General features: G+C 41.1%; 1 protein-coding gene across 1 annotated transcript; it reads right to left on the bottom strand.

The window, feature by feature from the left end:
* Positions 1-3,304: 3,304 nt before the first annotated feature.
* MATN3 (matrilin 3) lies at positions 3,305-17,415 on the bottom strand (the record flags this gene model as incomplete). Its single annotated transcript, XM_009872123.1, is given in 7 exon segments — positions 3,305-3,360; positions 5,161-5,268; positions 9,440-9,562; positions 11,499-11,621; positions 12,641-12,763; positions 13,183-13,305; positions 16,811-17,415. Coding segments are annotated over 7 exon segments (1,261 nt in total), but the record flags the coding sequence as incomplete, so codon positions are not given.
* Positions 17,416-19,095: the final 1,680 nt, after the last annotated feature.

The raw sequence follows: 19,095 nt of genomic DNA, 5'->3' as shown, positions 1-19,095 counted from the left end.
GCTGAGGGAGGATCTCATCAGAGCTTGTCGGTATCTGAAGGGTGGGTGTCAGGAGGATGGGGTCAGACTCTTCTCAGTGGTGTCCAGTGACAGGACAAGGGGCAATAGTCACCAGAAGGAAAACAGGAGGCTCAACCAGAATGTACGGAAATAATTTCTTGACTGTGAGGGTGACAGAGCCCTGGCACAGGCTGCCCAGGGAGGTTGTGGAGTCTCTGTCTCTGGAGCCTTTCAAAACCTGCATGGAGGGGTTTCTGTGTGACCTACTCTGGGTGATCCTGCTCTGGCAGGGGGGTTGAACTAGATGATCTTTTGAGGTCCCATCCAAACCCAAACATTGTGTGATTCTGTGTTACTGTTCACTGCTGTAACGGGGGCTGTGGCCGAGGCCGCAGGCATTGGGCACCGATCCTGTGCCCTCAGGATACCTGCGCCCACAGCCAGGTGTGGTCACTCCGTTACACACACAGATGAATACTGCCTTGGTTTGGGGCGTTAGAGAGGGTAAGCAAGCCCTGTGGCTGCTATTGCAGAGCTCCTGCACACTGAGCAGAGCAGAGGGCAGAGGAAGGACCAAGCCTGAGTGCGCCTGGGGTACAGAGGGCTCCAGGAGCAGCCTGGCTCTGCAGCACTGTCTCCAAGCTGCACTGGACTTGGAGTCAGCTGCAAAATTCGACAGAAAAAGGAAATACAGGAGATGTACAGAGGAGAGTCTGTCCTATGTCTTCTGTGTCCTGCTTTAAAAACGCCTGTGTGACGTGGGAGGAATAGAATTGCCATGTCTCCCAAGGCAGCCCCCTCACTTTCCTAGCAGCTAAGTACTCCACAGTGCAATTATCCACAACACAAACACTGAAATACAAGTGATTTGTTCAATGTCAAAGGAGGATCATGACGAAGCCAAGTTCTCAAGCCTGCATCTCATCAAGTCTAGCACATTCTTCTCCTCTCAGAGAGGCTATTTGGAAATGTAGAGAAATAGAACCAGCCACAGGTTATTTGTCACATCACTTTATTGAAGTCACATGAATGCAAATAGTGAGGAGCACCGGGCATCCAGCTTTTCGGCTGATGCTAACTTAGAAGCACTTACGTTAGGCTGTAGTATAAAGCAAAGCTGGCTGAACCCCTGTAGGCAGCTTGGAGCTGAATAAGACAAAGGTAATTTAGAAAATGCCTGTGGTGAGGCAGTTGGACTAGGTGATCGTTGTAGGTCCCTTCCAACTGAAATAGTCTATTTCTTCTATTCAAAGAAAAATACAAATAATTGTAAAATACCATCCAAAAGATTAAATTTAATTCTTTTCATACCAGTTCTCTGCATTACTCTGCAAGTTCTACTGTCTGAATAATTAAAATAGTACAATTAGTCTTTCTATATCAAAAAGTACATCTATATTTAAAATTAAAATGCTTAGTCAACAAGATATGCTGGTATGTCCTATTTTAAAAAAATCACTTGCATCATGTTGGAATTTTATCTGGTGCTTAAAAAGTGAGACAAGATAATTGCTCAGAGGAATTGAATGCAAATACTATAATTTGTAATGTAAAGTGGAGTTTTCAATACTAATGCTTGAAACAAAGCCTGCCCAGCTTGCAAGACACATCTGGCCTCCAGGACAATTTTCCACTATTGTATAAAAAACACACATCTCATCTGACAACTGGCCTTAGTGTAAATGGGACTGATGTCATCCAGTCCCCACTGCCAAGAAGTTGAAAAAACTTGTGTTAGATTTACAACTTGTTTATTCTCGCCAGTTACAGAGGCCAAGGCATATTCTGGCCCTATAAATCTTTGTATAATACCCATGTCTGAGCAGAAGACACAAAAGTAAGCAAAGTAAAGTGCTGGATATAAAACTCATTTACAGAAAAAAATATGTGTACACGCCACTTTGGGAAAGCGAGTGTAGCATAGCCAGGGTGTCCCATGCTAACTTTAATTGAACCACAGCAAATTAGCATCAGCGGGGACACATCACAAAATATCAACCACAGACCAACCCAGCAGTCTTGGAGAGTTTATAGTTTCGGTTTCAGCCCCTGATGAAGCTGTGTTCCATGTTCACCTGTGCTATTTAGTATTACTTTTTCGCTTAACATTACTGTGTGACGTACCTGAAGTCTCACTCGCATACGCAGTGGAGAAGATAACTGAGCTTCTGTCCACCAATTTTCCTTGCAGTTATTTATAACTATTATGTGCAGTGTGTGAAGCAAGAACAGATATCCTCTATATTAAGTCTTTGGCATACTAGCTACTGATATAATATTTTGTGTAATTATATTGCAAAGCTCTTGAAAATGTGTTGGATTTTTCAATTCCAAAAAAAAATAATAATAGTTATAATTTTGTCTCCATCTTCAAATTTATTTAAATATAGTTTCTCAAGTATTTGGATGATTATAAATGCCGAGTGTGCAAAATGGGTGGATTCCTTTAAAAATTAATTTTTTTAATTGTTAGTTTATGTGTTTTATCCCACAAGCCCAGCTGACACACGTAATCTCAGTAAAGTCAGTGGTATGACAACCAAAGTAAATATTGCAGCATAAAACCCTTAAATTGGAAGACATCTTTAATCCTTCTGAGTTCTAAACATTATTAATACTTGAAATTACTGTTAAACCTTTTATCTATATCAACAAGGACCTGCAGGCTTTAAAATCAGTTATTTTTCCAACTGTGTGACTTGGGGATAGTATAATCTAATTTTGTGGTTTTATGCCTCCTTTATCTTTGAGGTTCTGTCTCCCTGTTTTTGTTAAATTCTTCTTTCTTTTTCGTAAAACACATCCTTACACTTTATGCAAAAAAACTTCCAACATCAGTGTGCATATAATACTTTATTTTATTAAAATAAGTTACAAGACCCCAGCTTAGTTTCCCATTTAATGAACAGAAGACATAGGCACAGTTTTTACTCGGCCTTGACCTTTTCACAGTTTGATATAATGTGATATACTGTATTCATTACTTTTTTTTTTCCTGTGTTTACTTTTAGATAACAAAATAAAAATGCAGTTACTACGGAGAAGCGGTACCTGCTGTCCTACTTGTAGTACAAACCACAGCACAGCAGGCATAGGTAACTTTATGGTTACAAAGTGACTGTCCATGAAGATCCTCAGGGTCACTGCATTTTCAAGACTTGACTTCCTGAAGTCTTCTTGACATTTGTCAGTACTAACATATCAGCTGCTGTATTGTGAACTGTGCAACCAAATAAAGCTTGCTGAACACAATAAAAAGGCTTGATTCTGAAAGGTTATCTTAAAATTAAGTAGAAATGATAGCTCAGACAACCTGCTGTCTGTCTTGATACACCTGCAGCTTCTCAGACACTTCATCTAGTGGTCAGTCGTTAAGGGCAATAAAACAAGTGGCTCTAAGGTGTGTTTTATTTATAATCTTTCTCATTGCTGCATTTTCAACACACTGTCTGTTTTCTAAATGAGATCAATACATGCCTGAAACAGAGATTTCAAATCATTTTAGAGATCTGTCAATGTCTGGCAACTTCTCAAATGATCTCAACAACCCTAATTACTTAGAAGGAGTTGGACGAAGTGACATTGAGGGCTGAGGAGCAGCAGATAATTATCTCTGCTGCTTTTTCTGAGTTGCCTCAAAAGGATGCCAGGGATACAAATTGCCCACCAAAAAAATTATTACAAAGAACTGAGGCTTTCTTTCAGTGTTACGTATATTCCTAACACAAACGCGCAGCATTTTCTTGTCTAACATTAGCTCTTCTGGGCAGAAAGATTGTTCTCTGAAGGATGTGCTACTGTTCAAGATGACATTACAGTTTTAATGATCCTGGTGTTCAGTTTTAACTACTTAGTTTCCCTGCAACTGTACGTTATAATCCAAGGAAAATCAGAGTCTTCCCTTCACCTTTCCCAGGCAGATAAACTGAGCTCCAAGCACACTGCAAGAAGAGGGATTTGCAATTAGATCTTACAAAAATAACTATGAATTTTTATTCAAGAGCTGGGAGAATTTTGTGTCCTTGGTACAAGTTTTCATTTCACCTTCGGAAACTTTGGTGAACTGAAAAATTCATTTATCTGTATAAATGACAGGTTAACGTATGAAACTTTTATTGCAGAGCATTCCTTTGACAATCCTAAATACCCCACTCTTTCTTGATTTTGAAGCCCCTGGGATCAGGATGACAGCCACTGCTGTAGTGCTCCTCTAAATCAATTCCTATTTGAACAAGAACACCTTTTACAGAAAAAAGCATGCAGTCTCAAAAATTTCCAGTGATGAAAGTCTCAGTAAATTGTCACAGTCATCAACCACTGTCGCTTCTAAAAATTGTGCCTTGTATTCAATCATCTCTCACCCAACCTTAACTTCCAGTTATTAGCTCCTGCTGTGCCACCTGAGGGCATTTATTCCACCATTCAGGTTTGCTGTGGTACCACAGAGTTCACCACTCTCTCTTTTTCTCTTTTTTCCTCTCCCACATGTTTGCCAAATGTCTGATCGGGGGTCTGACCGCATTTTGCTGCCGCAGGCCCTGTGCTGCAGCAAACAAAGCCGGCAAATTCCAGCGCAGCTGGTACCCACCCCGTGGACACAGGATTTGCCCAGTGCCTCCAGCCTCAGCACCCTGCCTCACCGCTCTCCCGTTCTCATATACCTCAGTAGCTGGATATTAATAGGTTAGCACATTTTCGCGGAGAAGGTGGTGTTGCATGAAAATCGCTTGGGACTGTGCCTGCCTGCGGAGGTGGGATGCAGAGGAACGTCACAGCTAATGGGACCATTGTCATGCTGCCCGTGAAGCTGCCTTGAAAATTTTGGGACGTGATAGGAGGTCTCAAAACTGAGCATCTGCTTTCATAGTATGAATCATACAGATGAATTTTGAATAGAGCAGTGCTTGGGGTTCAACGTAGTCTATATAATCTAGTGGATGTGGGCATAAGCATTTTATCTGTATCCTGTAGCCCTTCAATGAAATATGAAAACACAGTGGTATTTGCAACAACCAAGATTTTGCTGCACAACATTTCTAAAATCACCGTGAAATTCTTTCTGTTTTGAGGGATATTCCTTGCCTGGCTTATATCAAAGCAGCTACTTCTAAAATACCAGTAAAGAGCTGAATACAGAAGATCAAGTAAGAAAAAGGATATATTTTGTGGACAGAGCTTCAAGGCGTGAGGTGACCGAGTCCTGCAGGGCAGCTATGGCTTCACACTTACAGGACTCTTCAGTTGTTACAAGACTGCTCGTTACAGCTCCTAAGGGAGAAAAGAGCATTTAGAATATTTATGACAAATATCAAACATTTAAATCCTAGGAGAATGCTTGATTCTGCAAAGGGAGTTAAATCCATGCTGTGAGACTACAGCAACCACTGCACCCCAGGGCAGTCGGGCAGGAGGGACGTCAGTGAGCAGGGGCCGGTGTGTAGCCAGAGACCTGAGCGTCAGAGTCCCGAAGCAGGACAGGCAAGAGAGCTCAACTCTAGGCGGGGAGGAGGCAGAGCAGGGAGTTCCTCACCTGCCTACCTAGATCCTCTGCACTCTTTAAATTGGGCCGTTATTGAGCAAAATAGAAGAGGCCTGCGTATAGGGACCAGCCAGCCTCCCCCAACAACTGTAATTGCTAGACCAGAGTGAATCTTCCCTTCGCCTCTTTGCTCTCCCTCTCATCCAGAATATCCCCCAGCCCAAAAGGCTGGGTGCCCTGGTAAGTAGAATGAGCACGTTCAGGCCATGCAGACTGAAAAGAACCTGCAGTCCAGGTCTCTGTCTTGTAAGTAGTTCTTTGACTGTCCACACAGGAAAGCCACTGGCATCACTGTAAACAGAATCCATTCAATTCAGTGCATTTAACTTTGACCATGACTAACTTGTTGGGCTTCTCTTCAGAAGAATGACAGAATCACAGAATGGTTTGGGTTGGAAGGGACCTTCAAAGATCGTCTAGTCCAACATTCCTGCAGCGAGCAGGGACATCTTTCATTAGATCAGATTGCTCAAAGCCCCATCCAACCTTGAACACTTCCAGGGATGAGGCATCCACAGTGTCTCTGGGCAACCTGTTCCACTATCTCACCACCCTCCTACTAAAGGATTTCTTCCACTTATCTAAATGTATCTAAATAGAATCTAAGTCTATTTATCTATACAAAATCAAGGTTGCTTCCATGTCACAGCTGGATTGTAGTGGCATTAGGGGTACCATCACTTCCAAACACAGCACCCCTGAGAATGCATTAGTCCAAAGTTAAGCCTCCAGGAGTTTTGCAAGCCAGGCAGGAAGGCACGAAGTGATTTGAGGAGACACATAAAGAGTTGGCCAGTATCAGAAAATAGAAGATTTCTGAGATGAGGGTGGAATTTATATACCTAAGTCTCAGCTTGGGAAGCAAATAGAAGAATTGAATTTACCACTTGGTAAATAACACAGAAATGAAAGCAGGAACACGTGTATTCATTTTTAGTACTGAGCAGTAGAGGCTCAGCTAAATCATCCATGTGTATCACCCCATAAATACTCCTGGTTTGTAACATTGGCAACATGGTTGCACAGGGGGTATCATTTTCAATTCAAGAGGTGTGTACGCAAGTCCCTTCCAACATCATATGAATATGGATGGAGGGAACAACAACATTCAAATAGGCCCAAATGAATTTAAAATCTAGTGGAAAGGCACAGCAATATTAATGGAGCAGCATCAGATAGACAGAAAAGTCATCAGTCTCTTAAAAAATAGAAAACAAGCATTGCCATATTCCACAGTGGTTCCACTGAATCTGTTCCTAGGCTGAGTTCTTGGCTACAAGAGAGGCAATTTAACCTCACCGACACTGTAAAGAAAATAGGAGTTAAGGCAAGCTGCACCACTTGCTGCAGGCTAAGTACGAACATATCAACAGCTACTGAAGTCCGGATACTGTAGTGAAATTACATCTGAGACCAGAATAATAAGCTTCCAAAGGCAGAACCTTCTTAAAAGAGGGCCTACAATTATGAAGTACCATTTCAACATGTCTCTTTATACATGTTTTTTACATTGCTTGCAAAGGCAATGAAAGCAGGTTATTAAATTATTTTTTGTGTAGATATATAAATGCATAACTGATTGGTGCCAAATAAATTATATAGGCATTATAACAGTAAAACAGTGGAAATAATATAGCTGGATACAATTTCTCTTTTTTTCTGAATTGTTTTGGTTTCTTTTTTTTGTTTATCAGTCATGCCATTGATATTTCCATTTTGCAGGGAAACTGCAAAATCTATGAACAGATCCATTTCTAGCAGTGCAGAAATTCATTTGTCTTAGAGCCAATGTTGAAACCGGTGTCTCTTTGATTCCACTGAGCCTGTATTTGTTCAGCTCCCTTCCTTGAAATGTTCCACCAGCTTTATGGTCAATGTACAAAGGAGAGCTGTTCGAAAGTCAGCTGGAGGAAGGCCAGTCCAAAATATCACACCAGCATGGTTGGTTTCCAACCAACAGCCAGTTAATTTTTTATGTTTGCATTTAAATTTTCCAATGACAGATACAGATCCTCCTTGGATTATGTCTCTTTTTAAAAAAACTACTTTTCCAACCAGCTTTGGCAACTGCCCATGAGTACCCTGAATTCTTCTACAGTCCTGTGAAATTTAGAGTCTTCCAGTATTTGATATTCAAAATCTCAGACACTCTTGTTGCCACTGGGATGACCAACAAGTCACACAAAACGTGCTAGAGCTGTATTTTTGCACTGCATTTATGTTTAAGAAGTCCAGATCTACAAAAAGTCACTATTTTTGCATATTACTTCACTCTTACACAGCGTCCTCAGCCACTTGGTGAAATGGCAAGTTATTCCTGCTCTGAACCAGAGATCGGAGTCTTGAGGTCACTTCCAATCCAACTGTACTTATGATTCTGCTTCGCTAGTGTAGAGGTTCTGCCGACAGTTGATGCCATTATTGCCCGTCTGAAGGAAAAACAGTTGGTGAGTTCATGCCTGTCCCACTCAGTGTGGAGGAATGGACAAGAACACACGGTTTAGCGTGGCACTAGTTCTTCTGACACCGGCTCTCTTCCCCTCTGGCCCCTCATCATCTTTTGAATACTGGTACACAGCCGAGTCCCATGTCCCCGAGACAGATGCCCAAGAACCCTGCCATGCCAATCCCCCAGTTACTTCCATTTCATAAGAAAATGCAGATTATAAGATTTTTTTTTAAATACACCGAAGTCCTTAAGTGTGTTGTGATAGGTAGGAGTCAACTGTAATTTTAAATAAAACACCTGTTACAACCAAACAAGAAGGATCAAATTAGCTCAAAACATTAGTGGAAACAGGCATAAAAGATGAAAAGGGATTATACTTTCAGGGAGTTTGTGAGCTGACAGAGCATTTCTCACACTGATTAAAGGTGGGTACTGATTAAAGAGAAGTACTTCAATAAATATATCCAGAAATAAAAAACATTAAATTACTACTTGAGCAGGTTTTCTTGTCTGGATTTAAGGTAAAGCCTTCATAGCAGTTACAGGTATGTAATCCACCATTACTCACACAGACTTGCTCACAGTCATGCCTTCCTGGTGCACATAAATCAGTTCCTACACAATGCATTTTGGACAAAACAGTTAACCAAAACTAAGATACCTGGTCTTTAATGCTTCCCAGTGGCAATGCTTTTCCACACTGGAAGCCCATCCCACATGAATCTCACCAGGAACTACTGCGATGTGTAACTGCTCTGGCCTTGGAGCAGTGAGATGAACTCATGGCTTTACTGGGGTCTCTCTCTCCCTCCTTACTTTGTCCCGTCCGTGCTCGCCCCACCCGCAGCTGCCTCACCTCACCAGACGTGAAGTGCCAGATCACGTGCAAACACTTCTAGGAAGATTTTTATAGTACACAACAACTTTACAGCAAGAAGGCCAGGAAGGAAAGAAACACTTCTGAAATCATTACATTTTTACTCTAACACAGAGTTGCTGGGAAGCTAAAGAAACAAACAGCAAAAACCAAAATTTAACCTGGAGGGCAGGGCATCACTTCAGGCTGCCTCCTGCAGGGTGGTTCGCAGTTTCCACAGTACTGCAAAGTGTGTGACTGTGTGACTAACCCCAGCTCTCCCTCTTGTCAATTATTTCTCAGTTCTGGGTTTGCTGAGTGTTCCATAATTATTATTATTTTTAAATACAGTGAAGGCCTTGGTTATATGATGATAAGCAGTTACTAGCATTGTTGCATGTGAAATATTTCATAACTAAATATTACTCCACTTGGAAAAGGGAGAGTGACATAGAGCTGTCTTATAACACTTGAATGCATGTCTAAGTTTCTCAGACATATCCAAATACATCAACCTGCTAACGAGAGCTATTTCAATGTGTGTACTTATCCGAGGAGGGTAGAGGGGGAATAGGGAACAGCAATCTGCTCTTACTTGAGCAAGTCTTCTTGTCTGGATTCAGGGTGTAGCCTTGGTAGCAGTCACAGGTATAAAACAAATCGTCCCTCACGCAGACCTGCTCACAGTCGTGCCGTCCAGGTGCACACATATCGGCAGCTGAGGAAGGCATTTGAGAAGAGAAGAATATTAATCAATACTCAAACTTCAGTTTAGTTGATGTTAGTAATACCCATCGGCAAACATACCTTCATTTGGATTCAAACCAGGGTGTGTTTATTGCATGTCAGCAGGCTATTAACCATGTATTTTTGTCTGGCTATGGACATCACAAAATTGATACGCATTTTGGAACGCTGGTGGCACTTTTTTTTTGCATTTGTAAGGACCACAAAAGGAACTGAACTAGCAGTGACCTAGTTACAAAATAATTATCCAAAGGAATTTCAGAGAACAAATATCTGGATTTTAAGAGACTGTTTGGCATTATTCCAGCTCTGAGTTGGATGACACGGTTTTACGAAGTGAAAAGACCATAAACAGAAGAGTATACATGGCTCTGAAAAAAAAAAAAAAGAGACGTGGCACCCACTGCCAGTTACAAAGTGGGCACTTGATGTGTGAAGCTGATGTTTTCTGCCAAATTTAACACATCAACTCTGAAAGGCCAAGCTGAGGAGGAGTTCCTATATTTGGATATCTTTGCAAGAAGGAGGTTTAGTAAGGCACAAGGAGAGATGAAAGACAGACAGAAAGAAAGAAAGAAAGAGAAAGAACAAAAGCAAGGAAGAAAGAAAAAGAAAGAACACAAGAAAAAGTAGTCTAGGTCCAGGAGAGAGCCTTCTTTTATTATTATATCATGAAGATCTGGATGGTTGAGAAATCATTAGCAGCCTACTGCAAAATTAGATTTCAAAGAGAAAAAAAACCAAGCATGTTAGGGAAATAATCTGCAAGTTGACTAGGTAGGGGGAGAATCAGTGCTATGAAAGGAGGTTCAGGACTGGACTCCCAAAGAGGATGCCTAACTGAATTCACACTGCCTCACAGATATTTATTGTGTCTATATAATCATAGAATCAGAGAATGGCCTAAGCTGGAAGGGACCTTAGAGATCATTTTAATCCAGCCTCCCTGCCACCAGGGATGCCACCTCTCGACTAGATCAGGCAACACATGGGGCCATGGAAGAGTTAATCTTAGGAACTATATTTACAAAATCAGCTCCTAAATGAGGCAGGAGGAAATACTGAGGCCCTCTGGCTTCACCTTTTTGAGATGCGAGATGTATAACTGAATTTGAGAGATTTGCCTGGGAGCCTCCTGGAATTGGAAGCCCAGGTTCAGCACTTTGTCACACAAAATGTCAAAAGGAAAGGGATTATTGATGGAAGTGGAAAAAAGGATTTTGCCTAAATATATCATCAGCGAGACACCCAGAGAAATGAAGGCAAAAGTTCAAATCCTCATTGAGTAAAAATAGTACAGAATATATATTAATTTGTAAGTGCTGTGTATGTATATGTACGTCCTTAAGTACCAGCTCCAATTCCCCACAAGAGAACAGCACTGGGAAAGAACATTTCCCCCCAATCTTCTAGAGCTCTAAAGCTGGACCATCTTTTAAGGTCCAAACACATCTACCAGAAAGAGTGATCACACTCGTGGTGACACAGGCTGTAATCTCTCTCCCAGCACAGTCCTTGCTCTTCTTCATCTCATTCCCTTGTGCTGCTTTGCTGAAGAGTTTCCTGACACAGGTAGTAAATATCACATATTCCCACCAAATATAGGATCCTTCTCCTCTCTCAGGTGGAAATAGCAATTTGTGCTCCACGGGTGTGAATATGCTGTAAGGTCCTCAGGGAAATGCCAAATCACATTTTAATTTTACCAATTACAAGCTTCACACAACTGTAGAAGAGTCATGGGTGTCAAATTATTACTGGACACAGGAAGAAATAAAGTTACACTGTGTTTTCAGGAGCTGTACAGAAACTCTTGGTTAATTTATCAGAAGAAAATAACATAAATTAACCCGATTTAAAAATGACTTGTTTTAAGTAAACACAGTATTTCCTTGGTCAGGTCTTACCTGAGCAAGTCTTCTTATCTGGATTCAGAGTGTATCCTTCATAGCAGTCACAGCTGTAGGATCCATCATTACTCAGGCAGACTTGTGCACAGTCATGTCTTCCAGGGGCGCACATGTCCGCAGCTGTGGTGAACCACATTTTAGAAAAGAAACCTGTTAATCCTTCCCAGACACTCAGGCATTTTAAATGCTTCAACGTTTATAAATAGGATTTAATTAGGATTCGGCCAGTGTCCTACTACATTATTATATTATGCTGCAGACAACTGAATTCAGTTACTAATTATTTAATGGAGGAGGCAGTTATCAGGACTGCAAGATATTACTATGCACTATCTCACGCAATTCTGATTTTCATCAGCAATTCTAACAGTCTTGAATATCCTCAGTAAGGATGAAGCTAAAACAGACCCGAGATGAGCAGTAACTTGACACATGTCAAGGTGTACGCTGTGTCTTGCGATACTAGCAGTAACTATGGTGAATCCAAATTTACCTTCAGGCTTTCATCCATGAGCTCAAGGCAGGCACAAAAAAACAGGCATGATATATAGAAATGCTATCAAACTGTAAAGAGATATAAAGCCTAGCAAGAAAAAACAAAACAAAACAAAACAAAACAAAAAACCAACCAAACTCAGGACGACTATGAGATTCTTCAGAAATAAGAAGAGTAAAAATTTCAGTGAGAAGAATGCTTACGTGCCCTCAAGGCAGGGCAGCACTTACTAGTTATCAAATAGCTACCCTACAGCTGGTGCTGTTCAGAACTCCTGGATTTAACGAAACAACTCCAGAGAAGCATTTGCAGGGGAAGAAGTTTTTAGAATAGACTAACTTCTCAGGACACCAGTTCAAGGAGTAGGAAAGGAAGAGGCTGATGCCACTGTAAGACTCGGCTTGCTATATAATAAGCGCAGCATGACTTTGGAAGTAGGGGCAGCAAGCTGTATAAAACCTTGAGTTTCAACGGGAGAAATAGAGAGGACTTGGGAAAATCATTTGAAGTTCTTTATGGACTAATTGCACTCTCCACTGGAGACACAGTGCTGGTGGGCATCTCTGAAATATGAGGGCAACTCATAGAAAAAATGTCCATGTCTCCATGAGTTTCATGTATTAAAGTGGCCTTTAATTCTTACTTGAGCAAGTCTTCGTATCTGGATTGAGGGTGTAGCCTTCATAGCATTCACAGACATAGGATCCATTGTTACTCACACAGACCTGTTCACACTTGTGCTTTCCAGGTGCACACATGTCCACAGCTGCAAGATGCATGTTAGAGAAACAATTGTCAATGAAAAGTAGTTTAGGACGGAGTGCACACACCCATTTTCAAGTATATTTTGCTTTGGTATCAACTCAGAAAGAGCAACAGTAATTGAAGGATTAGAGCAAGTGGTAGGAGAAAATAGCTATACGGTGTCTGTATCTGAGAACTTTCTTTTGGCATTTAGCCCTAACAAATGGATCTGTAGGCATAATAAAAAGATTGGTGATGGAACCAAACTACTTCTCACCATTGCTTGCAGCAGACTTTTATTTATTGTTTATTATTAGATTTATTATAGATGTTCACTGTTTCAACAGAAGCAGACAAGTAGCTTCTCAAATCCAATTGCAGTGTTAAAAATTGATTTTCTTTTTTTTTTCTAGTTGGACACGTTTACCAAAGGAGTAATACCTGAGCAGGTTCGCTTGTCTGTATTCAGAGCGTAGCCTTCGTAGCAATCACAAAGGTAGGATCCGCCGTTACTCACACAGACCTGCTCGCAGTCGTGGGTCCCAAGTGCACACACATTTGCAGCTACAAAGGGCATTTACCGAAAAGGTATTTCAGTCATCCCAAAGGGAAGAAACATCATTAATAATTCATGCTTACAAAAAGTACATCTTGCACTGTTTGCTGGATTAGAAGTAGTAAATGTCAGTGCTGTGTCACTGTCACAATATGCTACAGGCATCTTTTTGCATCATTTTTTAACCAGAAGAAAGAGGTAATAAATGACGCTGGAAGGATGGCGCTGAAATAAGCCACCACCTGAGGTGGCAGAAAGACAAGATCAGCTGAAGAAGGTGCAACAGGGAGAGATTTTAAGCATTTAGTAACACTACACTGGAAATGAGAACTCGGCAACGAAAAGGACCTTCTGGCTCTTTGTATCCAGTCTTTATCTCTTACAGACAACCTGTTGAAATAATCTCAAAACATATCAGTCACTGTCTGGCAGCTTACTGTCTTCTGTTCACTGGCACAAAGTCTGATTTATGATTTTTAAAAAGCTCTCATGTGAACTGAAATGCAACAGAAAGCAGAAGGAAAAGGAAAGGAAAATTGCAACAGAAAGTGCACCAAGACCAGGAGGAAAAGTGACTCAGAGGCACTAGAATAACACAGTGTCTTCTCAGGGTTGAAAAGAGTGTCTGCATAATGATAGTCCAGATGTGTCAGCCAGCAAAGAAACCCATCAGTGCAAGATGGGTATATGGGGCTGCAGCTGCCTTGATCCATCAGATTTAAAAAGTCAAGGCAAAAAGAAGATAAGGAGGCAAGTTTCTACACTTAGAAAGCTTTACAGGCATGTGAACTTTCTAATTAAAGGACAGTACAGAAATAACATCCAAACCTCAGGGAACTGAGAAGCCGACACTGCAAACTACAAAACAAGATTCGGGTTTTGGGGACTAACTAATGCCTCAGCAAGCAATAAGGCTGTCTCATCAGAGAACAGCGATACGAAAAGCAACGGGATCGACGGCAACTGGCAGAAGTGTGTTGTGGTGACAGGGCGGACAACATGACTGTTGTGCACTGTGCTGTCTGCAATGCGCTCTGCGTGCTGACAGTCCTTCCCTTCACAGATGGTCTAACTACAGAGCTGAGTAACTTCTGACCAATTTTCCTCAAGTATATTTAGCTTTGGATCTGCTGCTTCCCTGGTCATGTCAAGATGTCCCTGTTTCTCTCCACAGACTGTAAAGGAAAACTAGATATTCACTTAACCTTTGATAATTTTTAGATGACTAAATTTAGACGAGGGGAAAAAGGGAAGGAGAGAGGAAAAAAAGTGAGAAGGGGAAAAAAAAAGTGGGAAAGGAAGGAAAGAAAGGAGAAAATTAAAGTTAAAACCAGAAAAATGGTAAGATAAGTGTGTTATTACCTGAGCCTTTACTTAGATGAGCAGTTACAATATCAAACTCCAAAGCAATAGTGGTAAGATAAGAAATAAGAAGCAAGAGTGCTTGAATCTTCTCATGTATTTCTGAATACAAGGCAACATTTCCCATTTTCTAAAACATGGAAGACTTACATGTCCCCAAATAAGGCTGAAAGAAAGCGTATTTTGTTTTTCCATTGGTAAAAATAAATTTCAAACCATGACAGCATCTTTTCATTCTGCTACACCCTCGGGAGTAACAGAATTCATCTCCGTGACTTAGGAAGAAAATTTGTAGGTGATATTTTCAAGTATAACTGAGAAGCTCGGACTCAAATGGTCAGATTTTTGTGGTAGGGAAGTCAAGCCTCCACTGACTTGGACACCAAGTCAACAGTAAGATCTTCCATTTCCAGGATGGTCTCATGTTGAATGATACTCTCAATGTATTAAGAACCTGATGTTAGCCAATTATTTTGCCCCCGACCATTAGTTTTCCTGTTTTCACATCACCCTACAAACAAAGGTATTTGCCTTGGTCAAAGCAAAGAAAATCCTAATTGTCGCTGGCGAGTCTAGATTTACAACCAAAAAGGAGTCTGGAGCTGGAAAAGACCCAGTTTACCTACACGGTCTTACAAGACCCTCTTAGATTCACTTGGTTTGTAGGAACCTTTTTAAAAACTATTCCCTTTGCTCTGTTCCTGTTTCTGAATCCCACAGATTCTGACAAATTCCAGGCAAGCAGCTCAGAGTTACACTGGAAGTGTCTATGTGTGAGCTCGCTTTGGTTTATCCTCCAGCTTAGGAGGGTCATAATTTCTATGCTTTGGCACAATAAACAGTAAGTTCACCCTTAAGAACAAGAGATCTTTCTTTGGTACTATGAAAGGACTTGCTTTGGAGAGAACATAGGTGGAAAATTTGTGCTGTGTTCACAGCACACATACCTGTCCAGCTAGGTGGGCACTTCTACCCACTTCCAGTTACCAGAGAGAGGATCTGGTCGCATCAGCAACACAACATGATGTCAAGCCAAACCTCAAGGCATTTCCTATGTTAATTATTGGGCAAAGTGTCCTGTCTACAGATGGTCCTACACATTTATTTCATACCTAGAAAAAGAGGTCTATTCACTCTAAACGTAGTCAAAGGTATGGTGGTCATCCTTAGCAAGGATCTGAAATAATGAAGTAATACTGGTATTTTTATTCTTTTACAATGTTCTTTACACCCGATTTTACCCATCAGTTGCTGGAGGCTTATTTTACAAGTGTTTCCTGAGAAAATTATTAGAAAGATCTACTGCATACAAGATTTTAACTGTCAAAAAGTCATCGTATGATTTTTGTGAGTAGGGCTGTGTCATAGCTATGTATAGGCAGTTCTAAACACCTCAGATACGTGATAGTTTTCTTCCGTAAATGACAATAACAACACACACTGGCCCAAAATCGCTACTGAGTTCTAGCCCAAACCAAATATACATCCATCATTTTGACAAGACTAGCCCTGAAGGAGTGAAGATAATTCAACTCATCCCATAGTTCCCTGTCTAAATCAAGTTGCAGAGCAAGAGAGAAAGGCGTGAGTCCAGCATACTGAAAAAACCCAGCAGTGCCTGCAGAGTGAAAGCTCATCCCGAGATGACCTGCCGTTGTGTTTGGGCACTTCATCCCACATCAAACTTCTCAAGCTAGCATGGTGGTTCCCCTGTCACATTGGTTTTTCCTATTCTGAAGCTAAGGAGCCCTTTAGCACCACGTTTCCACCCTCCTGGCTGACTAGAGAGATGGGAAAAGAAAGGAGCAGACTGCACGGCTCTGGGGTGCGCTCTCTCTAATTCAGTAAACACCTCCAGCCGAATCCTGGCCAGACGTCTTGCACCAGAGACTTGGTCTGAGACCAACTGCACAAGAAGGTCCACTGAAATGGGGTCTGGTACTTACATGGTAAGATCACTATTCAAAACAAAAGGCCATTACTTGGCCTTGAACTGAATAAAAGGGTTGGCTTGTTTGCCCAACGGATGGCAAAGAAAATATTTAAATGTGATACATAACACTTCTGAAAAACTTCTTTCTTAGGGATTGGAACCACAGTAGGAGCCCAAAGGAGCCAAATTACACTACACTCTTGGACTGAGCATCTTACCACAGAAAGTCTCTCTGAATTTGGACGTCAGCTTTTCGATCACACCATAGGTCTCTACATAGAAGACATGTTCATCCAGTGGTTCGCTGGCCATGATCTTCAGGGACTGCATGTCTGCCCGGTCTACCCCAACTGCATAGATCTCAATGCCAGCTGTCCGGGCGCTTGCTGCCACATCTTGAACCTGGTCTTGTGGCCGTCCATCTGTCACAACAATGACCACCTTGGGGATATTGAAGGTTGCTGGCCGAGTGCCCATTTCCTCAGTGAAGACTTCATCCATGGCAGTTTGGATGGCCAGGCCAGTCATTGTGCCAGCAGACAAGGGCTCAATGTGAGATACAGCCTCCTTCATAGATGCTTTGTCAAAGTAGGTCCGGAGGGGAAACTCGACCTTAACAGTGCTTGCGTAATTCATCACTGCTACGCGGGTTGTTCTTTCACCAACGTCCAGAGTATCAATCATTTTTGACAAAAAGATTTTCACTTTCTCAAACTCTTCAGGTCAGACACTACGGGAACTGTCGATGATGAAGACGAGGTCTAGGGGCCGGTTCTTGCAGGCAGTGTCTGTCAAGAAGGAAAGAAAATGCTTCAATTGTTTCCTACACAGGACCAGAGCTCTCACCCTGAGGCAGTGAGAGCTGTCACGGCAAACTACTCCTACTAGATAAAAGTCGGCACTCGCGATTCTTTAAGAGGCTTAAAATTACAGTGAGCAACACATTAGCAATTCTTAAATAAACATTTTGACCAGTAAGAAATAATTGAACTTCTGTAAGCATTCTTAGGTCCACATTTGAGCCCAAAATGTCTAACTACCCTTGAAAGAAAGGGTTCTAACAGCCAGGTAACAGCACGTAACAGCCAACACAGAACCGTAGCAATGATACATAAATTTACTTATGCTTTATTTTTATAAAGATAAAGCCTGAATTCCATTTTTATAAGCTACAGAAATAAAATGGTAAAACAAATGGCTAGATTATATAGTGAACAGATCCTAACAATATTTTTTAGGATAGTAGCAATTAGGAATTACTAGGAATTATTTCTTGTTTGTAATTCACAATCCAAAGTACAAGGCTTCTAAAGAAGTTATTTTTAAGGCTTCTAGAGGAGATTAAAACCATAAAATTACCTATGGACTAATTTACATGTAAAAATGAACATTTACACATGTGTTTCTAGCTTCCAAAACCCTCCATTGACATATAAATCTAGGTAGAACAGAAAAGCCATAGCTCAGACCAGAGACAAACGTCACTTCTAGAAAGAAAAAAAATAATCAGGACAGCGACAGCAGACAAGCAAAGGTTACACTCTCTGTCCCACTAACCCTGACCTGGCGATGATACCACGTTCTGAGTTCATACCATTAAGGTATACATTTGTGCAGGTGGTTTATGAAAAACAGACAACCCAGAAGCAGCTTATTTCTACAAAAGAGACACTGCAACTCAACAGTACATTAAGTAGCAAAATACGAGGTGCTCAATTTGCTCCGCAAGAGCTGTTTTGGGAACCTGACACACTTCACCTGGCTTTTATAATTCCATTCCATCTGAAATAAAAAATAAAATCTTCACAAGTCTCTTAAAAACAGCACTTTTTTTCACAATGCATTAATATTTCTCTTTGTCTTGTGCAAGTGAAAAGACGAAAAAATTCAGACTGCACAAATAGATCTTAGTTCCATCAGGAAACACAGTTGCAGAGTTGATGTTGTCTTTGGACAAAGGCAAATCTAGGATCCTGTCCAGGTGTATTATATATAATTCTATATGTGTTCTATAACTCAGTTTTTGCATAAGGAATTAGAAGAATGGCTTTGCACCCTTTGGAAAGCTGAGAAAACATGAAGAAGTGTTTGCGCCTGCATGTGTAGCTTCAGACACAAAAGAAAGAGAAGCGCAATGTTTGTCCTAGAAAACCAAACAAACCAAAGTAATCCTATTAATAAAAGAAATACAAGATTTGCAGGTAGAATTCTCTTTTATAGATTAAGAAAAAAAAGCACAACTCTTCCACAGCCTGGTCCTTCTGCAAGCCTGAAATAAAGAGATATTTTGAGAAATGAACAGAGGTAGGGAAGAGTTCTGTAGGTTTCAGAGATCAGCAAGGCCAGCTTTACAGAAAGAGAGAAAGGAGAGAGAGAGAAAGAAGAGTGAAAGACGAGAGAAAGGAGAGAAAGAGGAGAGAGAGAGAAGGGGGAAAGAGGGAGAAGGGGGAAAGAGGGAGAAAGGGGAAAGAGGGAGAAAGAAGAGAGAGAGAAAGAGCAGCTG

Source organism: Apaloderma vittatum, unplaced genomic scaffold, assembly GCF_000703405.1.
Source record: "Apaloderma vittatum isolate BGI_N311 unplaced genomic scaffold, ASM70340v1 scaffold12656, whole genome shotgun sequence".
NCBI lineage: Eukaryota > Metazoa > Chordata > Aves > Trogoniformes > Trogonidae > Apaloderma > Apaloderma vittatum.
This window is presented reverse-complemented; position numbering and strand designations above follow the sequence as displayed.